General features: G+C 31.9%; 1 protein-coding gene across 1 annotated transcript in view; it reads right to left on the reverse strand.

The window, feature by feature from the left end:
• Positions 1-22,500, reverse strand: part of LOC144974024 (cadherin-87A-like) — a 154,295-nt gene that overhangs the window by 1,755 nt on the left and 130,040 nt on the right. The window contains exons 40-44 of the mRNA XM_078916914.1: positions 19,621-19,661; positions 17,153-17,167; positions 16,518-16,575; positions 11,371-11,418; positions 1-5,766 (exon numbers count right to left, since the gene is read on the reverse strand). The exon at positions 1-5,766 is cut by the window's left edge and continues 1,755 nt beyond it. Coding sequence (XP_078773040.1) covers positions 4,866-5,766; positions 11,371-11,418; positions 16,518-16,575; positions 17,153-17,167; positions 19,621-19,661 — 1,063 coding nt within the window. The 3' untranslated portion in view covers positions 1-4,865. The remainder of the gene's footprint in view (positions 5,767-11,370; positions 11,419-16,517; positions 16,576-17,152; positions 17,168-19,620; positions 19,662-22,500) is intronic.

Raw genomic sequence — 22,500 nt, forward strand, 5'->3', positions numbered from 1 at the left:
ATAGTGGAAAAGGAAGAGTGAAAATAGGAATGATTCCGCCAAAAGCGGAAGGATTGGCATGCATGCTGTACTCTTATGTGTAAAACACAATTTTGTAATTTGAGATTTTAAATTAACAATACAAAATTGGCTTTAACAAGATTTATAGATGATAAAGATTGATCTTCATCTCACTGTTGTCATCATCGTCATCATCATCATCATCGTCATCATCATCATCATCATCATCATCATCATCATCATCATTATCATCATCATCATTATTGGTATCTGTTCCGGTATTACATTATTCCAGACTTCAAATATTATGTTATTTAAAAAAAAAAACATGTTTATATTTTGCTGTCTTGCTCCTTTCTTATTCTTAGCAGTTCTATCTATTTATTTATTATTTTTGTATAACAATTATTGCATTCAAAAACTAAGGCATATACACATTTAGTGTGGAAACAAACCAAAATTAGATTATACTTATAAGAATTGCAAACACTTTAAACATTTTAACTATTAGATTTGAAACCAAATACTATCACAAATCGAAACGTGTAGCTTGGTGTAACACGCCTAATCACCGGCGATGTCTATTTTTAAAAGAGGCATCGAATTATTTGCCACTATTTGACGTAAAATTATCTTTTCTTCTTAAGGCCAGCTGGGTTAATTAATCCTGTTAATGCCTTATACGTTACACGATATTGAAACAGTCGTAATTTTTATTAGATTGTCTTAATTCCAATCCATGTTTACCAAGCAATGAGGAACTGATATCAAGTGGTAGAAAAAAAAAAAGAGTTTGATGTGTTATCCATTGGTGTATCATGGTCTTACTATATTATATACTTTATTCTTCTGCACCCTAATAATGATAGTAATGTTTTTTAGGAGCTAATACAAAAATGATTTCAAAAATCACAAGAAAATGATGAATATTCAGTGATTTTCAAGAAAATCAATGCAATTACTTCCCTTTAAAAATCAATCTTGTATCTTAATTCCTATTCCGTTATCCCTACTAAGATCTTTGCATACATTTTTTTAAAACGGACATTATTTTGTGCTCTTTTGTTGTTGTTTTTTTTTTTTTAATTTCCCATACTAAATTAATATAATGCATACAATATAACATTAAAATAGTTTTCTTTTTAAAGTTATAAGGTATTTGAGTTTTGCTTGATTTTATTTCTTTGTGGTTTGTTCTGATATATTTACACTGGTTTTTACAACGCTTCAGATTTTCATGGTATATTAATTATAAAGTAATGGACAGATGATTCATAATTCCTCTATCCTGGAGGAAAAGAAGATGATCAGCATTTGCTACATTCTGTGTTGTATAAGCAACATGTCTTTTAAACAAAAGTGTGACGAGAGTTTCAAAATAAAAAGGAGGGGGAGGAGGAGATGTAGTGGCAAAAACAAATTATAATTGGATCTCATTTTACAAGATGAGAAAAGAAAATCTTGTTCTTGGCTTACAGGCTAATATAACTTTTCTTTCAACTACAATCGAAGGTTATAATCAACAACATGTACACATGTCACAAATTTTCAAATTTAAATGCATTGTGTTGTTTACTCCTGTCATCGAATCTTTCCTTTGAGTTATAATGCATCTAAGTAACTACGTAATCTCAAAATAATTAGGTCCTGGAAGAAAGGAGAGAAATGCTCTCTACGTCCAATCAACAACAGAGACAAAAAGAGGAATGAAACTTATACTGGTATTTTTGTATAAGTAGTCTGCAATCACAATAAAAAGGATCAAAGACATCAACATCGTTCGGTTCACTGCAGTTCTGCCAAAAAAGCTATTGTTTTTTTCAATGGATTCTCACAAATCTGGCTTGCTTTTCGTCAAAAAAATTGTAGAGTGCAGGCTGAACAGGGTTAGTGAGACTTATGTATAAGAATGTCATTAGACATTAACATTTTTACAATGAAATTTGACATACATTTTGGCAAAAATGATTCAAATAAAATAATAAAATAGTGAAAAAAAAATAATAATGATGTTCTGAAAACATTTCGATTGACAAAACATTTCAATGAGATACTAACCCATTGAAATACTTTTAAAAACGATTTGATAACAAGATACATAAATAACGAAGGTATATATGATCACAGGAAAATATTATATGTACAAACATTTTACACATACTGGGTATGTGGACTGTCTTGCACTTTTGCTGTTAATTTTGATTACAATAAACAGTTAAACATGCACATTCTGTTGCCATCACAGGGTTTCCTTGTGGCTGGTTTCTTGTCAAAGGAGTTAACATGTGTTCTAAATGCTTACAGGGAATGAGATTGGCAGAAGAGTGGCGTCCCTCTCTAAAAACTTTTCCACCGGTGACGTCACAGACTATGGGTGACGTGACGTCCAATCAAGGGACGCTACTCTTCCGCTAATTTCATTCCCTATTGCTCTAATATATTATTGTACTTTATTGTTGAGCATGTTGATTTCATTGAATTCCGAATAAAATTTATTTGAATACCAAAGGCACAAACATTTGGATGTCACGTTTAGATAAATCCTTCGTTAGGTAACATAAACTTCTGCTGAAGATGATTATGATTTTGTAAGATATTTACTTTGAGAGAAATAAGTAACTTATTCTACGAATGGCTTTCATTATAATACAGTTTCTTTATTCTTTTAAAATTGATTGTTTTAAATTGCTTGAATTTGAAATGAAATAAATTTGACAAAGAAACAACTAACAATCTTATATTAAAATTCCATGTGTGTTAATGGAATCATCTTTAGCAATGCAATAATATTTATTTCCAGACTATAAATAACATGTTTAAAAGACACATCACATTCATCATCAGATATATGTTCAATTGTTATAGTTCTATACATAACTGTTTACAATTCAAAGAAAGGGAAGGAATGAAAAGGAATGTTAGATTGATCAAGGAATGTACATGATAATGGTGTGTCACATTTGATTCACAGGAATTGAAGCAACAATAGAATATGGCTTAAATTTAAATTCTTACTCTTTTCATCATACCAAATAAACTTTATTGATATGAAAGACAATGGAGATAAAACATGTACTATCAAAGCTCATTCACTCTCCAGTATTATCAACAAAATATACCATTTGTTTCCATTTTAGAATATCCTGAGTTTGAATATGAGAGAGATAGAGAGAGAGAGAGAGAGAGAGAGAGAGAGAGAGAGAGAGAGAGAGAGAGAGAGAGAGAGAGAGAGAGAGAGAGAGAGATCGTCTTAGTGGAAGCAACGAATCTGTATTGCTCTAAATATACTTCCCGGTCAAATACTGCAACAACTTGCAAATTATTGAAAGCTTCTTAATATCTTAATATCATGGATATCTCAAACAGAAAAAAATCCATACCAAAAGTCATTAAAAAGTCATGAAGAAGGAATAAATGTGCAGCACTGACAGAAAAAGACGAGAGAAAATGCACGTGAAAGGTCATATAAAGCAATATCTGTGTTGTTGTTAGGGCCAATCCACACTATTCGTTTGACAAACTTAATTTTCATATTTTCATGACTGATTTCTGATTTATTCAATCCGATTTCTTGCACAAATTTTTGTCACTGAGTCTCCTCTAAATAATTCATTGGTCTCTAACGTCGAGAGATTCTAAAGAGAGAGAGCTCCAGACTGTCTAAGATGCTCTCATTTGTGTAAATGTCTGGTTGATGACTTGAAAGGATACGTTTTAGTTTATACAAACCTTAGAGATAGATAATCATTCAAATGTTAAATAATTTATTCATATGAAAATCACATACTTCCATTTTACTTGTATTATTATTCAAAAATAACCAATTTCTTATTTTGGTACACTTTTAATAACAATAATACCAGTGAAAGTTTATTGTTTACCAATCATCTCTGCTATGTAAATATCCCTTTTCTTACCTTATTCATAGACCAATAGTATACTTAGTTTTTATTCACTCTTGATGCAACACGACTATTTAGTTAAAGAATATGGACATGATATTATTTTGATTGGAAATAAAAGGCACCTAGTTGTGATACAATATTATTGTGAAATAATACATTGGAATGTAATAGAAAATATTTTTAAATTCATTGGGCATATATTAACAAATGGAATGTGGGGAGAGCAACGTGATCAAAAAATAAAAAGTAAATCACTCTTCAAATACTATATTGACACAATAAAATGATTCAAGTTTTAAAGCTATGAAATTAACATTGTAACGCCAATCACAACTAAAAGAAGAAATGCGCAAAAGAGAAGATTGAAAACAAAAGGCATGGTAGTAACCTAAATATTTGGTCCTATTCATAAACATGAACATAACACGAATATTCTTTGTTAACAAAAGAATGACACACTTCTAAGTGTTTAATGTCACCTCATAGAAAATTCAAGTACAAAACAAACCAAAGACTCATTCATTGGATTCACAAAGTATGAAATAAATAAACCTAGACATTTTGAATGTCTTTTATACAGCAATTAAACGTACAGTTTTGTATACGGCAACAGCATTGTTAAATCCGCCATTACTTTGCACCTAATGTGCACGTATTTACAAATCTGATAACACAAAGTATGGACTTAGTTATCATCATTGCTATGGAGAATGTTTGTGTTGGTTAGACAATCTTTCCTTTACAAAAAAAGAGACCATATATTTTCAGGTTATCAGATTTGTAAATACATATATATAGCTTTATACAGAAATAAAGAAAAAAGTAAAACAGATTGATTACTTTATTAAGTCCCTATTAGCCAATACACTTGAATAAGAATAAATACGTCATTTGACAATCATATTTTAATCTTGGTTAAACATTAGACATTTGTTATGATGACAACACAAAACAACTCACTTACAAATCTGTTAACTCGACACTGTCAATGTTATTGTCTCCCCTCCTTAATCCATTTCTAAAATCAGAGTAAGCGGGTGCCACTCCAAAGGGGGAGTTAAGACTCTCATTCCTTTTCTTAACATGGCTACTGTCAGAAGCAGCATCTAGAAATAATGGGTTATCATCATTTTTGTTGTTGTTATTGACATTATCGTTTCCATTTTTACTAATATTATTATAAACATTGTCATCATCCAAATGATTCTTTCCATTCAATTCAACATCTGCATTTACATTTAAAACAGTTACAAAGGGAGATAAATCATTATCTGAAGTTTGACTATCACCACTTCTAGTTCTACCTACAGGAGTCTTTTTTAAGTGTCTTCCACGATCGTCTTTAAGTTCAGAAATAACCTGGTTAAAGGCAGAGACGTTAACCTTTCCAGGAGAGAATCCCGAAGAGTTTGATGCTCCAAACAATACAGATGGCTGATATTGGTCGTCATCGTCGTCTACTTCAACAACACTCAACCCAACGCATTTGGGAGATGATTTAGCACCATCCTGCTCATTATGTACAACATGAAAATTATTATCATTGCAGCTATTATCACTAGCCTCATTACCATTATCATCATCAGCATCCGCATTATCATTATTATTATTTATATTAGAAACAAGTCCACTTGATAAGTCGTTGTTTGGTTTATTTTTCTCCGTCGATCCATCTTGTGAGGCTTGATGATCTAAGACAGCTTTGAGATAGGATTCAGGGCGACTTGGCTGCTGGATCGACGATGATGATGACTCTCTCTTGCTCACACTCCCCTCCAATACGTGGTTAAAGTTGATGGTTACTTCATGTTCATCAAAAGTACTGTCTGTTACAAACACATTCTCGTCTAAAGAATTCCGACTGTGGGGAAATTAATTTAATAATTATTATTGGATTGATTGAAATTAGATATAAAAAGGCATAACTGTGATAATATCTCACCTATCTTCATCATTAAAACCATCATCATCATCATTATCATCATCATCATTTCATCATCATCATTAGTATTCTCATAAAAAAATGGTGATTAATTTAAACTTGAAAAACTAGTATTTGAGTAAAAGACAAAGACAATATGTTTTTGAGTGATGTGTACTGGAGTGAAGTACTTTCATGCGAATAGTATAAATAATTCAGTACCTGACTATAAAAATGCAACATGGTACGGTAAAAATGAAACTGATAAAAATAGCCATTTCATACAGCTGTGACAGTTGGCTCTAAATAAGGTGAATAGTATCACATTTGTAAAATTATTTATGTTTACAAATAAACTATCATTATAAGATAAAAGATTTGTCATTTTACATAAACCTGCCAATAACTCAAATTCTATAGTCAGCTTCACAAGCAAATCCCAGGAACAATTATTATCTTTCCGCCCCTTCTCCCCCCCCCCCCCCCCCCTCCCACCCATTCTATTCAGCCAGTACTGACTAGTATCTGAGTCTATTAGATATGTGATAGACAAGCTTCCTATCCAAAGGAGAGCAAGCATCTATTATTGTCCCTTTAATGCAGTAGAAACCGATATAACCTCTTATTCCATCAGCCTCATGGCTTTAAAGGACTACAAATTCCCTTTAGACAATTTTATTTCAATTATTGCCCAGTAGATACAAATGAGCAGTGTGAGGTAAATATAACGTTATGATTAATAGCAAAATGTGTCTCTTTAAAATTTACTTCCGTTTTAACAAGCAATCTAAGTAACAAAATGATATTACATATTATGGCTCTTTAAAATTTACTACCGTATTGACAATGACAAGCAATAACGTTTTAAAATCTTAATAGTAATAATAAACTCTACAGTTCTTAAAACCAAAAATTTATCCCGTAAAATTATCAAGCAGTAAGATGAGGACAGATGGGAGAAAGGGGGGGGGGGGGGGGGGGGGGGGCAGTAAAGCTAAAGTTGAGTGTAAATTCCTCTTTAAACCATCATCTCTAAGCTGTGTCTCTCATTAGTCTATCTGGCATGAAGAGCTGAATGGTAGATCACTGGACATAATCCACCACCAGCACAGATTTGGATGAACGTCTGATAGAAATATGTGACCCATCACATCCATCTAGTATTATGTCGGATGAACCAGGTGACTAAATGAAAACTTAAACTTAAACTTAAAGTAATCAGAAATTTATGGACGTTTTATTTTGTTTCCGTGCTTTAAGAATTTATAATAATTCTTGTGAATAAAACATACAAAGATAATGGAAGTCTGATATTGTTACTATAACAATATGCTTCAACAGTCGTAATGTCACTTCCCTCGTAATGACGCATGGTAACTTAGTAACTGGCTCTAAACTATCGGAACAATGGCGGACGCCCTTGTGAAATATTTCTCCGACAAGCATAAAAGTGTATCCAAGGGAAAAAACCCCATTATAAATCTGATCATGTTTTGACTTTTACACATTCTGATCACAAGACATATGAAAAGTTCTAGTTCGATTTTCTTTGTTTAGAACCACGATGGCCATCTTTGCTTGGCGACGTGACATCAGACTATTGAATCCAATTCCAATCTTAAGAATCAATCTCACCATGACAAAATGCTGATTCGAGAGGACTATTCACATACTATTTGTATTTCTATTGGTAGACTTCGATAGCTTTAAACATTGTAACAAATACAAGGTAATCATATCTTAACAAGAACCAGAATTTAATTTTTCATTTCTCAACTGGAACCCAATGTAGAATTTATGGAAAGCTGATATAGAACCATTAAAGTTAAAGTGGCCATGATGAGCTCACCTCTTTATGCTGTTGTTGTTGTTGTGTTCCTACATTAAAGTATGCATGAGGGATAGAGTACAAGAACGTATGAGAGAAAAGTCATTTTTTGAAGACAGACCAAACCTTATTATTTTGTATATCTTATAATAATATTTCACTGAGGCATCAAAACAAACATACAGAAAAATTTAAATTTGAAGCCGTGTCTTTCACTAAAATATAAACAGAAATATATAGATTTGTACTCAACAATAGTAGCAACTGGCATTTCTAACTTCTCAATAAAGAAGCATTCGAAATATTTACTATTTACTGTAAACCCTTCCTCCAGTCACTGGGGTTTATATTACATGAAATTAAGAATATCGGTTTGAACAAGAGGGACGATTGACTTTTAGGCACCCGATCTATTTCTATTCATAATAAAATGAATGTAAAAAAAAAAATCCTTCATTTTCAGAATTTCATCCAACTTAAAATCATTATTTTGCAATACTAAATGTCAGCTGGGGACAATTAAGCAGAGGCGTGCCACCATTATTTCTTTTAGTTTTCTGCTCATTTAGTTTACTACATTATAATGGGTGTTTCTTTTTCATGAAACCCACTGAAATCCGACAAAGTTATGGGAAGTAGGCAGCAGTGGGGAGTGAACCTGGGACTCAGGGAAGTGTATACCAATGGGGAGTGAACCTGGGACTGGGCTTCAGCGGGTTTCGTAAAAAAAAAGAAACATCGCATTGGAAACTGACATCTAAGGGATTAGTAGAGGTTAGTCCATTCAGCTACCAGAACTTTTAACTCCTAACCACAGTGCAGTAATTTAAAAAAATTAAGACCTAAAGAAATTAAAGATTATACTATTTTAACTCAGTGCCTTAAGAAATGTAGTAAAAAAGACTCAATGTAGCTCTTTGGTCAAGACATTCGCCTTCGGACTGGAGGTTCCAGGGTTCCATAGCCGCTCTGAGCAGTGCTTAGTTGAGTCCTTGGAAAAGGCTCTTTACTCACATTCTCTCATCGTGCTCAGGTGTAAAACAGGTACCTGGCCATTAACAGCGTTGACAATGTCGGAAATAAATCGTAATATCACCAAAAGGCATCATGTCTCGTCCTACATGTCAAAAGTGTTGCTGTTGGTTAGGGCCTCTTGTAAACCACTAGGATCACGTTTAATGGATATTGCCTTTTATAAATGCTCTAGTTTTATTTAAATTCTAGTTGTCCCAAACACTAGGTCTAAATGTTAAGTGTTGTCAATTACTTATTATCTAATAATAATAATAATGATAATAATAATAATAATAATAATAATAATAATAATAATAATATAATAATAATAATAATAATAATAATAATAATAATATAATAATAATAACAATAATAATAATAATAATAATAATAATAATAATAATAATAATAATAATAATAATAATTATTATCATTATTATTATTATTATTATTATTCTATTATTATTTTCTGAAAGGCTATCTAGGATTTATCCTTTTTTGTTACATAACATTGAAACAATCACAATACATCAAAGTTTACAAGTTTCCAAATATCACAAACAACAACATGATCAAGTGAGGTTCAGCAGAGATGTTTAGAAGTTAGTGTCATGCAGACATAGATATGCGAACTGTCAGAAACATTAGGTCTTTAAAGGATAACCACATTATAGATGGAGACGACATTTTCACAATAACTCAATACATAATATCAGTGTAGAATAGAGAAAATAATAGCAGAAATTCTCACCGTAACTCAAAAAAAGATTATCAAGTTAGAGGCTTTGAGTTGGTTATATCTGATGATGTCGTGTTCAGTAAATGAAATGCCTACCAGTTAAGTTATAACACAACAATAAACTTGAACAACTACTACTTCAACTGTTTTAAAGATTTTAAATAATTTTGTTGTTAAAGGATTATGATTTTTGACAAACTGAATAAACATAACAATAAACTTGAACAACTACTACTTTAACTGTTTAAAGATTTTAAATAATTTTGTTGCTAAAGGATTATAATTTTCGACCAACTGAATAAAATACATTTGATATAAACAGAAAGAGGAAATGATGATGTTTAGAATATATATATATATATATATATATATATATATATATATATATATATATATATATATATATATATATATATATATATACAAGTACATGGAAACACTAATAATCTGATACAGAATATTGAAAGGGGAAGGGCACAAGAAAAAAAGACCATTTGTTTATTTCGTCGTGATTGATCCTCGAAAACAAGTTTAAAATCAAAGAACAGGATAGTAATTATTTTCCAATAACTCGAGTTAAAATTACTATTCTGCCATCTTACAAAGAAAGAAGCCGTCGTCCAAAAAAAAAAAAAGAAATAATGATTTAAATCTTAGAATGTGCAAAAACCGACCGAACAAGAAGCACAAATATGCATTTATTCAACCAATAAACAGTCATTGGAGAAATTCGGCAAATCAAATGAAATCTATGAAGGCCCCGGTTCCTCATGTTATTTAAGTTATAATACTATCTATGATTTCATTTTGGATTTTACTGTTATTGACTGAAAGATGTCAAATCAAGGTTTTACATGACCCACAATGAGGCTTCTACAAAGCTAAATGACGCATTGCCCAATATGGATCGCATGTTACTGCATTCCTTGCAACACGTAAAGGATTGATCTAAATCTTTATACCTCTTTGCAGTTTAGTTGTTTTCTATCCGCTCATTACAACATAACGTCACTCAAACATACTCATGCATATCTTTCAAAATCGTCTACAAGGTTATTCATTGTGGAGGAGCAATATGCTGAGTAAATGCACTGTTTCTAGCAGTTGAAGTTTGAAGAAAAATGGGTAAAAATTATAGAATCAATGAACATTTCCGCCGTTGATGGGCAATATGTTTCAATGTAATTTGAAAGCCCATCTGGTTCAATAACATAAGAAATTCCAATTATTATCTATTTACTTTATTTGACATAATTAAGCTTCATTTGTTACGTGGATCTGACAAGTTAATAAAATGAAATCCAGAGAAAGGTTATTAAAATTGAGAGCTTAAATCCTGCATTTGCCTTGATTAATTCCTATGATCGAATCAGTAACTGACTTCACTCTTTGTGGGTAAAATTGTGGTAGTTTTCTTTGATTGAAGACTTTTTGCTTCTTTCTTGCTTATTTCATGATATTTTATTTAAAGGATAGCTCTATTTAAAAACATGACTTAGCATGCTAATTTAATACTGAACATAGGAGATCAAATTTATTTTATCCACGAATAGAAAAAAAAAATGAAACATAACAAAAAGTTAACCACAGGACGGACAGAATAGACTCTTAACTTAGTACCTGTTCATGCCATGAATCATGTTCTATTTGCACTTCAGTTACTATAATATCTATCTGCAATCACTACTTACAGGGAGACTAAAAGGTAGTAAAAGTTATGAAGAGTTTAGACATAGACGTGACAAACTAAATAAAAATTGTCTAACTAATGATACACTCAGTCACATTTTGTTATGAGAACACAACCATTTATATTTATCTTTTTTTTCTCTTCCACATGCGAACAACTATGGTTATTGACGTAATGTGGTTAAATCTACACACTAAGCTATGGTTATTGACGTATTGTGGTTAAATCTACACACTAAGAGAAAAAACCTGCTGTGGATTTTTAAGAACCTACCCATCCAGGGACTCCAACATAACTTTCTCTAAAAATATAGGATTGGAACTGGAGAGTGGGGGAAAACAATGGTTAAACTTTTCAAAGATATCTTTGATGACAAACAAACTCATGGAAAAACGTAAAAGAAATTAACATATAAAGGTTAATCTTCAAATGTTCATCGTCGTAATGCAGTAGAGTAAGAGCTGTAAAATGAGGTTTGAATAAAAAACAATTTTTCCTTTGGAATAGAGCAGGTAAAAATCAAATGGTGAATTATTTCTTGAAAAGAAAGTTATTGAACCATTGTAGGAAAAAAATTACAGATTTACAAAGAATATTGGATTCAAATTTTAAAATGTTGAACTGACACTGAAAAGATGGCTGTTTTAGTATATATGCATAGTTTAAAGTGGCGGTTCTAATTTTGAATTGTTTTAGAAGAGTGCGAATGCAACGAAATGTTTAAAAATGAGAAAGATAGGAACATCGAATAAAGAATAATATTCTAAGCTAATTTATCAATTAACAAAATCTTTCAAAAATGTAAACAAAATAACGACCTAAAACTGATTATGGTTTATAATGAAATAGATTGAAATAATATCAATTCGTCTAAAGATGATAGATGTTGAGGTTTAAGGATGAAAACTCGCACTTAATTTGAAGAGTGAAAAATGATTTGATTAAGCAAAGCTCAGTTAATAGCTGTTATATTGGGCTATCTAAATGACTTCCTTGTAAACCAAAGAATCAGGTACAGTATCAAGATGAGTGAGTAAAGCAATAGACTCAAAATACGACAATAAGCGAGGGAAAATCAGTGTCGTTTTGCTGATTTGCTTTCATATAAAAACTAGGCTTTTTGTTTTCAGGAAATGATATTTGCCTAGATATTTATCTACATACAAAAATAAGCAGGGACATTTAAAGAAAGCTGTGGTAAAAAGGTAAAAAGTATTGTTCCTGGACATTGAAATAGACAAAGATATAAGATGAGTTTTAATATCAAACGAGCTTAAATTAATGATATAGTGTTACAACAACAGAATATTCAATTTAATTTTTAAAAAATTGCCACACCAAAGGATAATAGTGACATGCCTTTTTCTTGAACAAGTTCAACTTAAGCAACTATCTAAAACGTTTCCACAACTCTGAAAAGCTAAAAAGAAATATCAATAATATTAAAAGTATAGGAAAAATATATCAATTGAAATGTAACAATATTCTGAGATTTAATTATTTTTGAGACATAATGTATTGAACTAGATAATGGTGTTCACATGGGTAACATACCAAACAGAGAAAGGTCAAGACAGTCTTGAGCAATTACAACGTTGGACAAATGTGTAACGATTGATCAAACGACACAAACGTATGATATCGGTGTAACTTAGCTAAGTTGAAAAACATTTAACTTTCAACATAGTTATATTTTACACTTAATCATAACACGGTCGGCATGCAAGGGGTTATTTAAAAAGATTAAATAACTCACTGTCAATAAAAATATTGTAATCTGATGAGTCAAAATAAAAACAACGGTTAGATATCTTCACTGATTTATGTAAAACTATGCCTCTGCATCTTTATTTGAGTTTGGTGATAATACAAAACACAAACAGGTATAAAGGTTGTTCAAAGATGGTGAAAAATTTTCAGCCTTCAATATTAACAACTTGAAAATAATCTTACAGTTAAAAATAGAAAGATCCATGCTGAAAATAAAATGTCATTAAAAATAATAAAACTGGCAGGGGATTAACAAATGTATCGTGTTGGATGGACAAATATTACAGTGCAAAATCATAGCAGTGGTGAGGGATGACGATACAAAAGTGCAGTGCCGCAAATGATAAAGAATTACATGACAGAGATCTCATACAATGCAATACATACACCGTCATCAAAATCGGGTTTGTCCCTCACACACTCGTGGCCTGTTGGCATTTTTAAAAAGAAATATGACATAGAGGATCAAGAATGAAACTTAAAATGAACGTTAAGTTAATAGGGCATTGTTATAAAAAAGGTTCATAATACATTATATATATATATATATATATATATATATATATATATATATATATATATATATATATATATATATATATATATATATATAATTAAAAGGATAGGAGAAGATTGTAGTAAGATATGTATATCGAGAGATAAAATAGTTAGGAGGAATTAGACAGCTAAATAAATAAATAAATAAATGAATAAATAAATAAATTATATATTGTGATATTGTGCGGCTATGTGGTCTTGTGGTATGACACTTGCATTTGGATCGGAGACCCGCTCAGCGCATAGTTGAGTCCTTGGAAAAGAATCTTTATTTGCATTCTGTCATTATATTCAGGTTTAAAATGAGTACCTGGCCATCAACAGCGTCGGAAAAAATGTAATATCGCCTAACATGTGTCATGTCTCGTTCAACATGTCATGTGTTGCTGTTGGTCAGGGACATTTGTAAAGTGCTTTGAGCACATTTAGTGGATATTGCACTATATAAAAGCTCTAGTTTTTGGGGTTTTTTTCTTTTTGGATAACCCTTCAAACAAACGTCTGATGTGAACAGGAGTCAACAACATTGTCCAACGTGAAGGAAAAAATGAAAATGACTGGAGCGGGGCCTTAATCACTTGGTCACTTCATCAAATGCATAGATAGATGAAAACAGATAGATGGCTAGCTAGGTAGATAGATTGATATAGACAGACAGATAGGTGGACAGATTGATAGAGAGATATATAGATAAAAGATAGATAGACAAATCAAGAGTAGATAAATACAAACTGACAATGACACAGAGATAGATGGATAGATATGAATATATATATATATATATATATATATATATATATATATATATATATATATATATATATATATATATATAGGGGTGTCTCAAAAATTCAAAAATGTATACACACTGAAAATAATTGTAAACGTGGCATTTAATAAAATGTAATTATTTTGTAAGTGTAAATATATTTATAAAGAGCGTTTCATTGTTTTTTAAACTGCATTTTAACTACATTAAAAAAATAATTACATCTTATCATATCTCACGTTTCCAATCATTCTTAATGTGTAGACATTTTTGGGACAACCTTTATATATATATATATATATATATATATATATATATATATATATATATATATATATATATATATATATATATATATATATATATATATATATATATATATATATATATATATATATATCTAGGATTAGAAAAATAGGACTGGAAATATGGAGGCAACAACTGCCAAAAATATAATAGACTGCTCGGTAATGGCCCCTGAGCATGGATAATGGTGTTCTATGACATCCAAACTCTGTAGGGTGATGGAACTCCGGTGAGGTAAGGTAAGAAAAATATATGGATAGATAGATTAATTGATAGATGGATAGATAGATAGATAGATAGATAGATAGATAGATAGATAGATAGATAGATAGATAGATAGATAGATAGGTAGACAGATAGATAGATAAAAAGATGGATAGGTGGATAGATGGATAGATAGATAGATAGATAGATAGATAGATAGATAGATAGATAGATAGAAAGATAGATAGATAGATAGATAGATAGATAGATAGATAGATAGATAGATAGATAAATAGATAGATAGATAGATAGATAAATTCACATTTCTTGAAGAAATAAACATAACTGTTTACTTAAATTTAGTTTTCATTTAATCCATTGAATTTTTATTTTAAGTTGAGCAGTAATCATGTATGGTTCACTATTTTATTTGATAGATAGAGAGAGGGATTGATAAATCCATAGATAGATAGATAGATAGATAGATAGATAGATAGATAGATAGATAGATAGATAGATAGATAGATAGACAGAAAGAGAGATAGATAGATAGATAGATAGATAGATAGATAGATAGATAGATAGATAGATAGATAGATAGATAGATAAGTAAATAGCTTTATAGATGGATGGATGAATGAATGGATGGAAGGATGGATGAATAATTGGATGGATAGATTTTAGCTGGTTAAATTGAAAAGACTTACAATCTAAAGGACGTATATTAGACAACCGGAAATGTGAGATATAAGGCGATATTGTACAGAGATTTGAAAATAAAAATATCAAAGGGCAAATAGGCAAATAAGTGATTACCAAATGCTTGATTTGTTCAATGCCTTTCAAAACTAATAACATAAAGGGTACGTTATCTAATACATTATACTATGGGTATTATATTATGGCCGCAACCCTTTTATTAAATCTTGTAAATAATTAAATACAAATTAATACAAAGTATACGTTTTCAAAATACAAATGGCTAGTGAACAAAATAATACAAAACATAAAGGGAATGAAAGCAAAAATTGCTGTTTGAGTTTCAATGGCGGTGATAATTAATGATAAGTGATCTTTTTTTTTTACAAAAAATTATTAGTTGAGCACTAATATATATATATATATATATATATATATATATATATATATATATATATATATATATATATATATATATATATATATATATTATATATATATATATATATATATATATATATATATATATATATATGTATATATATATTGAGAATGAGGTTTTCCCAATCATTTAAAAGTGAAAGGTGAAATGCAGTAATTAGGTGATCCGTATTTAATGTATATCTAGGCATTAGCATAGGATAGTATGTAGAGTAAAATCAATAGTGAAGAGCAATTCGAGAATTTTAACTGACAGCTGTTCAGAGCCCAATATTTGGCTTAAATAAAGTACAATTCTAAATGGATAATTGACAGCAATAGCAAAACAATGTGAAGAAGAAATGCAACTCATAAGAAATTGCATTGGTATCATAGCGCAAACAAATCTTCAAAAGGTGTATTATCAAACATCGGCATGTAACGATCCATGGACATCGGCATGTTATGATTCCCGGTATTTTTAACCAAATCTGAAATATTACATCCCCTATTTCAATTGACCAAACATTTTCCTTTCAGTTGTAAAATAACTTGAGAAGAAATTAGCAAAAGACTAAACGTAATTTAATAATAACATAAAGGATTTTTTTTCAGGCAGCAAAGACTCTGAAATTTTAAAGGACTACTTTTCACGTTTAAAAATAATATGTTACTTTGCTAATGTAAAACTTACTTGTCATATGGATTGTATGGCGTCATATCTGATTTATTTAATTCACCGCTTTGAGGGTCTGAAACCAAATAATAAAGTTAATGTTAACCTGTATCTGCATGTACAGGATACAATAAAACTTTCAGTATAATAAAAAAACAATCAGGAATCAATTTTTGGATAGGAATTGATTGATTTCTCAGGTCAAGACAAATAAAGTTCATATTCTTGCCACATTAAAAAATACATTTATTTTCAAACCGATTTTTTTTGTTTTGTTAAAAAGTACTAAATACTAAGCTTGCAGATATTGAATATTATAAACCTCAGTTTCAATCATTTGTAAAAAACATCTGAATTTAAAAGAAGCGAAGCATTTTAACTTGTAGAAAAAGCCCCCCAACTAAATATAAACGTATTCACTTAAAGGTTTAGTCATCATATTTTAAGCAAAACAATCTATTTTTAGAATATAGCTGGAAACAAAACATTTAATGAATAAATAACACGCTTTTATAATTATAATGCAATTACATGACAGAAAAAAAAATGTTGTTATTAAAATGAGTGTGAAAATAATATAAGAACACGTGTATACATAATAAACAATGATAAATAAAAAGGAAAAATAAAAATGATAATATGTGAAAGCATACCGACTCCTGAGTTGGCTGTGACAGAAATTAAAATGCACCATCAAGCTTCATGTAGATTACATTATTTTATAAAGTTCTATACGAACTCTACATCTTAACAAACAAAAGTTATACCCAGTGAGCACAGTTTAATACAATATTTATAGGAACACGTTAAACTAGTAAAAGGTAAGTTGTTTATGTATACAGTATCAAATAGAATCATTTGAAGAGCAGTCCTTAGATTTATGACAATGAGTAGAACCTCTAAAAGCCAATATCTTTGCTTATCATCAACTTAAAGATGAGCACAGATTGTGCAGAATAAATATGACTCACCGTATTCATCTGGTAATGTATCAGAATAAACTAACGGGTCAGTTGGGGTCACTAAAACAAGCCCCCCCCCCCCTCCCCCCAAATGTGCCCCGAGAATGAAAATGATTAAACAAATATGGTAAAATGCACATCGTTTGATTGATTTCCCACTTTTCTACACTTTAGAAAAAAAAAACCCAAACATCAGACAGGTTATTTTAATGTCAAAATAAATCATATGAAGCTGTAAAAAAGTGGTCTAAAGATTATCATCCTTATAGAGCAGTAAAGTTAGGTGCCCCAAACGTAAACAATAACAAGTTGCTAGTGATTTCCGTTAGGGACCGGAATAATTTACGCACAATATAGGTCTCCCAATTTTGTAGTTTGAGTTGTAGGCAATACACTTTCAGTATTGAAAATATGTTTACATAAAATCTAACAGTTGCAGAAATAATAATATAAGGCTAAATTATTATGAAAATCAGGCTCCGAATAATTCTCGTTTTGTTCACACCAGCGCAATAATTTGCTCTGGTCTAAAAATAGATAGACTGTAACTTTTGATAAATTTTAGAAAATTTTACCTTTTGTTCCATAAAATATCCATATCTAGACATTATTTGATGCATGATCGAGTATTTATGAATATGTGTTTCTTTTGCCACCTAACAGCCAAATTTTAAAGGTTATTTTTTTCTATTATTTACATTGGAACGTGAGCTGTCAAGACAGGAACATGTGGTTTGCCACGTGCTTCTCGACCTTTGTTTACGTTTGGGGCACCTAACTTTACTGCTCTATATGATTGTAATATATTGGAGTTGTCTAGATATGTGTGAATGTAGTTGTTCAGCTGTGTTTATTTATGTTAAGAGTTCTTTCTAGAGGTGCGCATTTTGTGTTGTGCATGTTTTGCATGCGAGTGTGAATGCTGACTGCGCGAATGTATAAGCACTTTTTGTTCCTTAGGAACATTGTAAGACAATTGTTTTGTGTTCGGTTAGTTGCTGAAAGAACTCCATCAGAGCTGGTCGTATTACATATTTGTTTTAGTTTTACCATTGATTGATTATAAATAAATTGAATTAACAATATCTCAGCTGAGTCGTTACAATGATATAACTTGACAATGAAATAACCTGTCCAATATTCTATATTTAGAGTGTGGGGAATGGTGAAATATATCGAATTATGTACATTTTATCAGATTTGTTTAATCATTTTCATAATGTGAGCACATTTGGGGGCTGGTCTTAGTGACCCCAACTGGTCTAAGTCACCCCATTCCACGTCAGTTTATACTGATACAATACCAGATGAACACAGTAGGTCATAAATCTATTCAACACAATCGGTGCTCTTCTTTAAGTTGATATATTGCGAGATTTCAGTGTGAAATTATGAAAAAGTGAGTATGTAACAGTTCCAGACAAAGCAAAAACAAACAAAAAAAAAACAAACAAGAAATTAAAAAAACATATTCCAAAAATCCAGTCTGCATCAACTGACGATCGAACCTCAGTTCTCCTGATTACTGGTCACACGTGATCAGAAGGTCTGAGGTTCATTCCCAGTCGAGACAGACTGATTTTTGAGAAGTATAGTTTCTTTTCTTTTTTTTCTTGCTTTGCCTGGCACTGTTTCATACTCTTTTTCAGATCGTTATCTAATACCTGTGCTTGCTCTCTAGTTTGTCACTTTTTAATTATAAGTTTGAGTCACATCTATACATCTCCACTACATTAAAGAGCTGCTTTACTTCATGACTATGCATGAGCCGAAAAAAGCTGGAAAAACTGAGGCAAATAACACATCTAAGCTACTAAGAATTGAGAACATTAAAAAAATCCAATTAAGACTCCCTTTGTGAGTTTAATGTATCATGTGACAAATAAAGTCTGTCGTATTCAGAAAAGCAAGTGATTGCGTCATCATACAGCTAATATTATATTTACGCATTAAATCAAGCCATACACAAATCTATTTTAAAACACTTAATTCCACTTTAACATATCTACTACACAATTCATATAGAAGTATATAAGATCAGTAACTGTTTATAACCCTTTTCTTTAACCAGCACAGTAAAGGGCACATTTTTAAAAAGTTGTGCTTTTTTGTCTATATTCGTGATGGAAAAAATAATTGAAATAATAGATGATATTTACCATAAGCCATAGTCGTAGCTACTTTAAGTTTTATTTGATAACTGAAATAGAAATGTTAAAACATTTGGTAAATATATTGTGAACATATACGTAAAAATGTTAGAACAAATGACTTTTAAACCTTGATACAATCAAACAAAAATCATTCTTTCTATTATCAATTTTTATCCCCTTTTCAGCACAACTGCAGGGACAATTAATCAACGCTTTTAGAATATAATTTATGGTATTAGAATTTAAACATTTCATGATTACAGTAATGATTCGTGAGAATGAGATGATGATGATGATGATGATGATGATGATGATGATGATGATGATGATGAGGGGAAGGGAGGAGGAGGAGGAGAAGAAGAAGAAGAAGAAGAAGAAGAAGAAGAAGAAGAAGAAGAAGAAGAAGAAGAAGAAGAAGAAGAAGAAGAAGAAGAAGAAGAAGGAGGAGGAGGAGGAGGAGGAGAAGGGGGGAGAGGAGGGATAATGGTAATAATGATTCATCATCATAATCATTGCCTTTTTCACCCTGGGTCAGGGTATAGGCCATAGACAAACAGTTTCCATCCCTCTCTATCTTGAGCTAACTTTTTGTATATTGTGCCATGTATTATCAATTCTCTGTATATCAGCTTCTTTAACTCTTCTCCATGTTTCCCGTGACCTTCCCCTTGATCTCCTGCCCTGAGGGTTCCAGTCCAATACTTTCTTTGTTATAGAGGAGTCAATCTTTCTAAGGATGTGTCCGATCCACCTCCATCGTATTCTTCCTATTTCCTCTCCCATTGTTTTCTGCTGTGTTCTTTTCCATATCTCTTTGTTCTTGATTCTATCCATCCATTTTATTCTGAGTAGCTTACGCATGCACCTGTATCCTCCTTATCTATATACCTGCAATGCATTCTAAGTTCCACATCTATACAGTAGTTCACGTTTGAGTTGAAAAGTCTCAGCTTTAGTCGAACGGAGAAATCTCTAGTTCTCCAAACTCCGTTCAAAGATGTGAATGCAGCCTGTGCCTTTCCAATCCATGCTTTCACCTCTTTTTCCGTGCCTCCATCTTTGTCCCGAGAGAGCAGAAAGTATCTATATCTTCAAGTTCCTGATCGCATACTTTGCTCTGCTCCCTTTGACGCATACATATCCTTTGACCTTTGACTTTGCAGGGTGAATTCTCAAACCAATGGATTCCGAGTGGCTGTTTAGAATTGTGGTTTTTGCTTGCATCTGGTCCTTAGTGTGAGACAGAAGAGCCAGATCATCAGCAAATTCAGATTATCCAACTGTGTCCAGGGGTTCGCTGTATGCCATTTCTTCGCCCCTTGGAGGTTTCCTTAATTAGCCAATCAATGGCAAGGATGAACAGGAATGGTGAGAGCAAGCATCCCTACTTGACACTAGTCTTAATTTCAAAGCTGTCAGTAAGCTGATCTTCATGTACAACCCTGCAACTTGTTCCTTCATACATTTCCTTAATAATGTTAACCAACTTCTCGGGGATTCCATAATGTGCCAGAATTTCCCAGAATGTTGCTCTGTCAATGCTATTGAAATCCTTCTCATAATCCAGAAAGTTGACAATAAGAGGAGAGTTCCATTCGATAAACTGTTCCACAATAATTTGCAGAGAGGCAATCTAGTCGGTGGTTGAACGGTTTTTCGAAAACATACCTGTTCATCCCACAGTTTAGTATCTGTTACATTCTTAATTCTCTCTAGAAAAACTTCGGTTGACAAGCTTTCCTGGGATAGAGAGAAGAGTGATTCTTCTATAATTAATCCAATTGCTGAGGTCCCCTTTCTTTGGAACCTTTACAAGATGTCCTTCTTTCCAATCCTTTGGGAATATCCCATCATTCCAGCTTCTTCCAAACAGTGGCTGAAGGGCCTCAGCATCAACTTTTAGAGCCTCCGGTGGAATTTGGTCCAGCAGCTTTCCCTCTTTTAAACGTGAGCTTTTTAAATAGCACAGTGCCCACTTAAAAGTTCTCAAAGCGCTTTTTATCTTGATAATGACACCCACAATCTCTGCTATCGATGGTGAATCACAGCTAATTGGTAGCTCATTCCTTACAGGCAAATTTCAGGCGGGTTGTCTGGTGGTGTTCTATTCAGAAGGCAGTTGAAATGTTCCTTCCATCTCTTAGATTGATCCTCTTTTCCAAAAATAGTTATCCCCTCTTTATCTTTGACTGGTACCTCTGGTTTCCCATATTTTCCAGCAAGTGACTTGGTAGTTTGAAAAAGGATCCTCATGAGTCCTCCTGTCACTGCTGCTTCTGCTTTCTTTGCAAGTCTGTTCATGAAAGCTTCCTTTTCTTTCTTCATATATCTTTTGACTTTCTTAGCTGTGGTTCGATAATGCTTTTCTGCTGCCAGTCTTGAAGCCCTTGTTCGACTTGCCTTCACTTGTTCCTTCCTTGTTCTCCTCTTTTCACTAAGGTCCAAGGTGGTTGGACTTATCCATTCTTTATGTTCCGATTTCTTTACACCCAATACCTCATGACAAGTTGTTATGTAGACTTCCTTGACCTTTGTCCAATGTGACTCTACGACTATGTCCTCCTCGAGATCACCCAGAGGTTGGAATCTATAAGTAAATTTCAGTTTGAACTCCTCCTTTTTTCCCCATCTCGTGCATTCACCTGGAATTTTAATCTTGTTTGTTTTCTTGTCCCATGCTTTCTGAGTCGGAGTTTAAGCTTTGCCAATAGCAGGTGGTGGTTTGATCCAACATCTGCCCCTCTCTGTACTGTCACATCTTCTAAAGAACGTCTGAATCTTCGAGAGATACAAAATGATTGATCTGATTCTCTGTCACACCATCTGGTGAGACCCAAGCTTAATAGTGGTTGTGAGGTATCAAAAGGATGAGAAAAGATAGAAAGA

This window comes from Berghia stephanieae, chromosome 5 (assembly GCF_034508935.2).
Source record: "Berghia stephanieae isolate SIO BIC M18660-M18661 chromosome 5, UCSD_Bste_1.3, whole genome shotgun sequence".
NCBI lineage: Eukaryota > Metazoa > Mollusca > Gastropoda > Nudibranchia > Aeolidiidae > Berghia > Berghia stephanieae.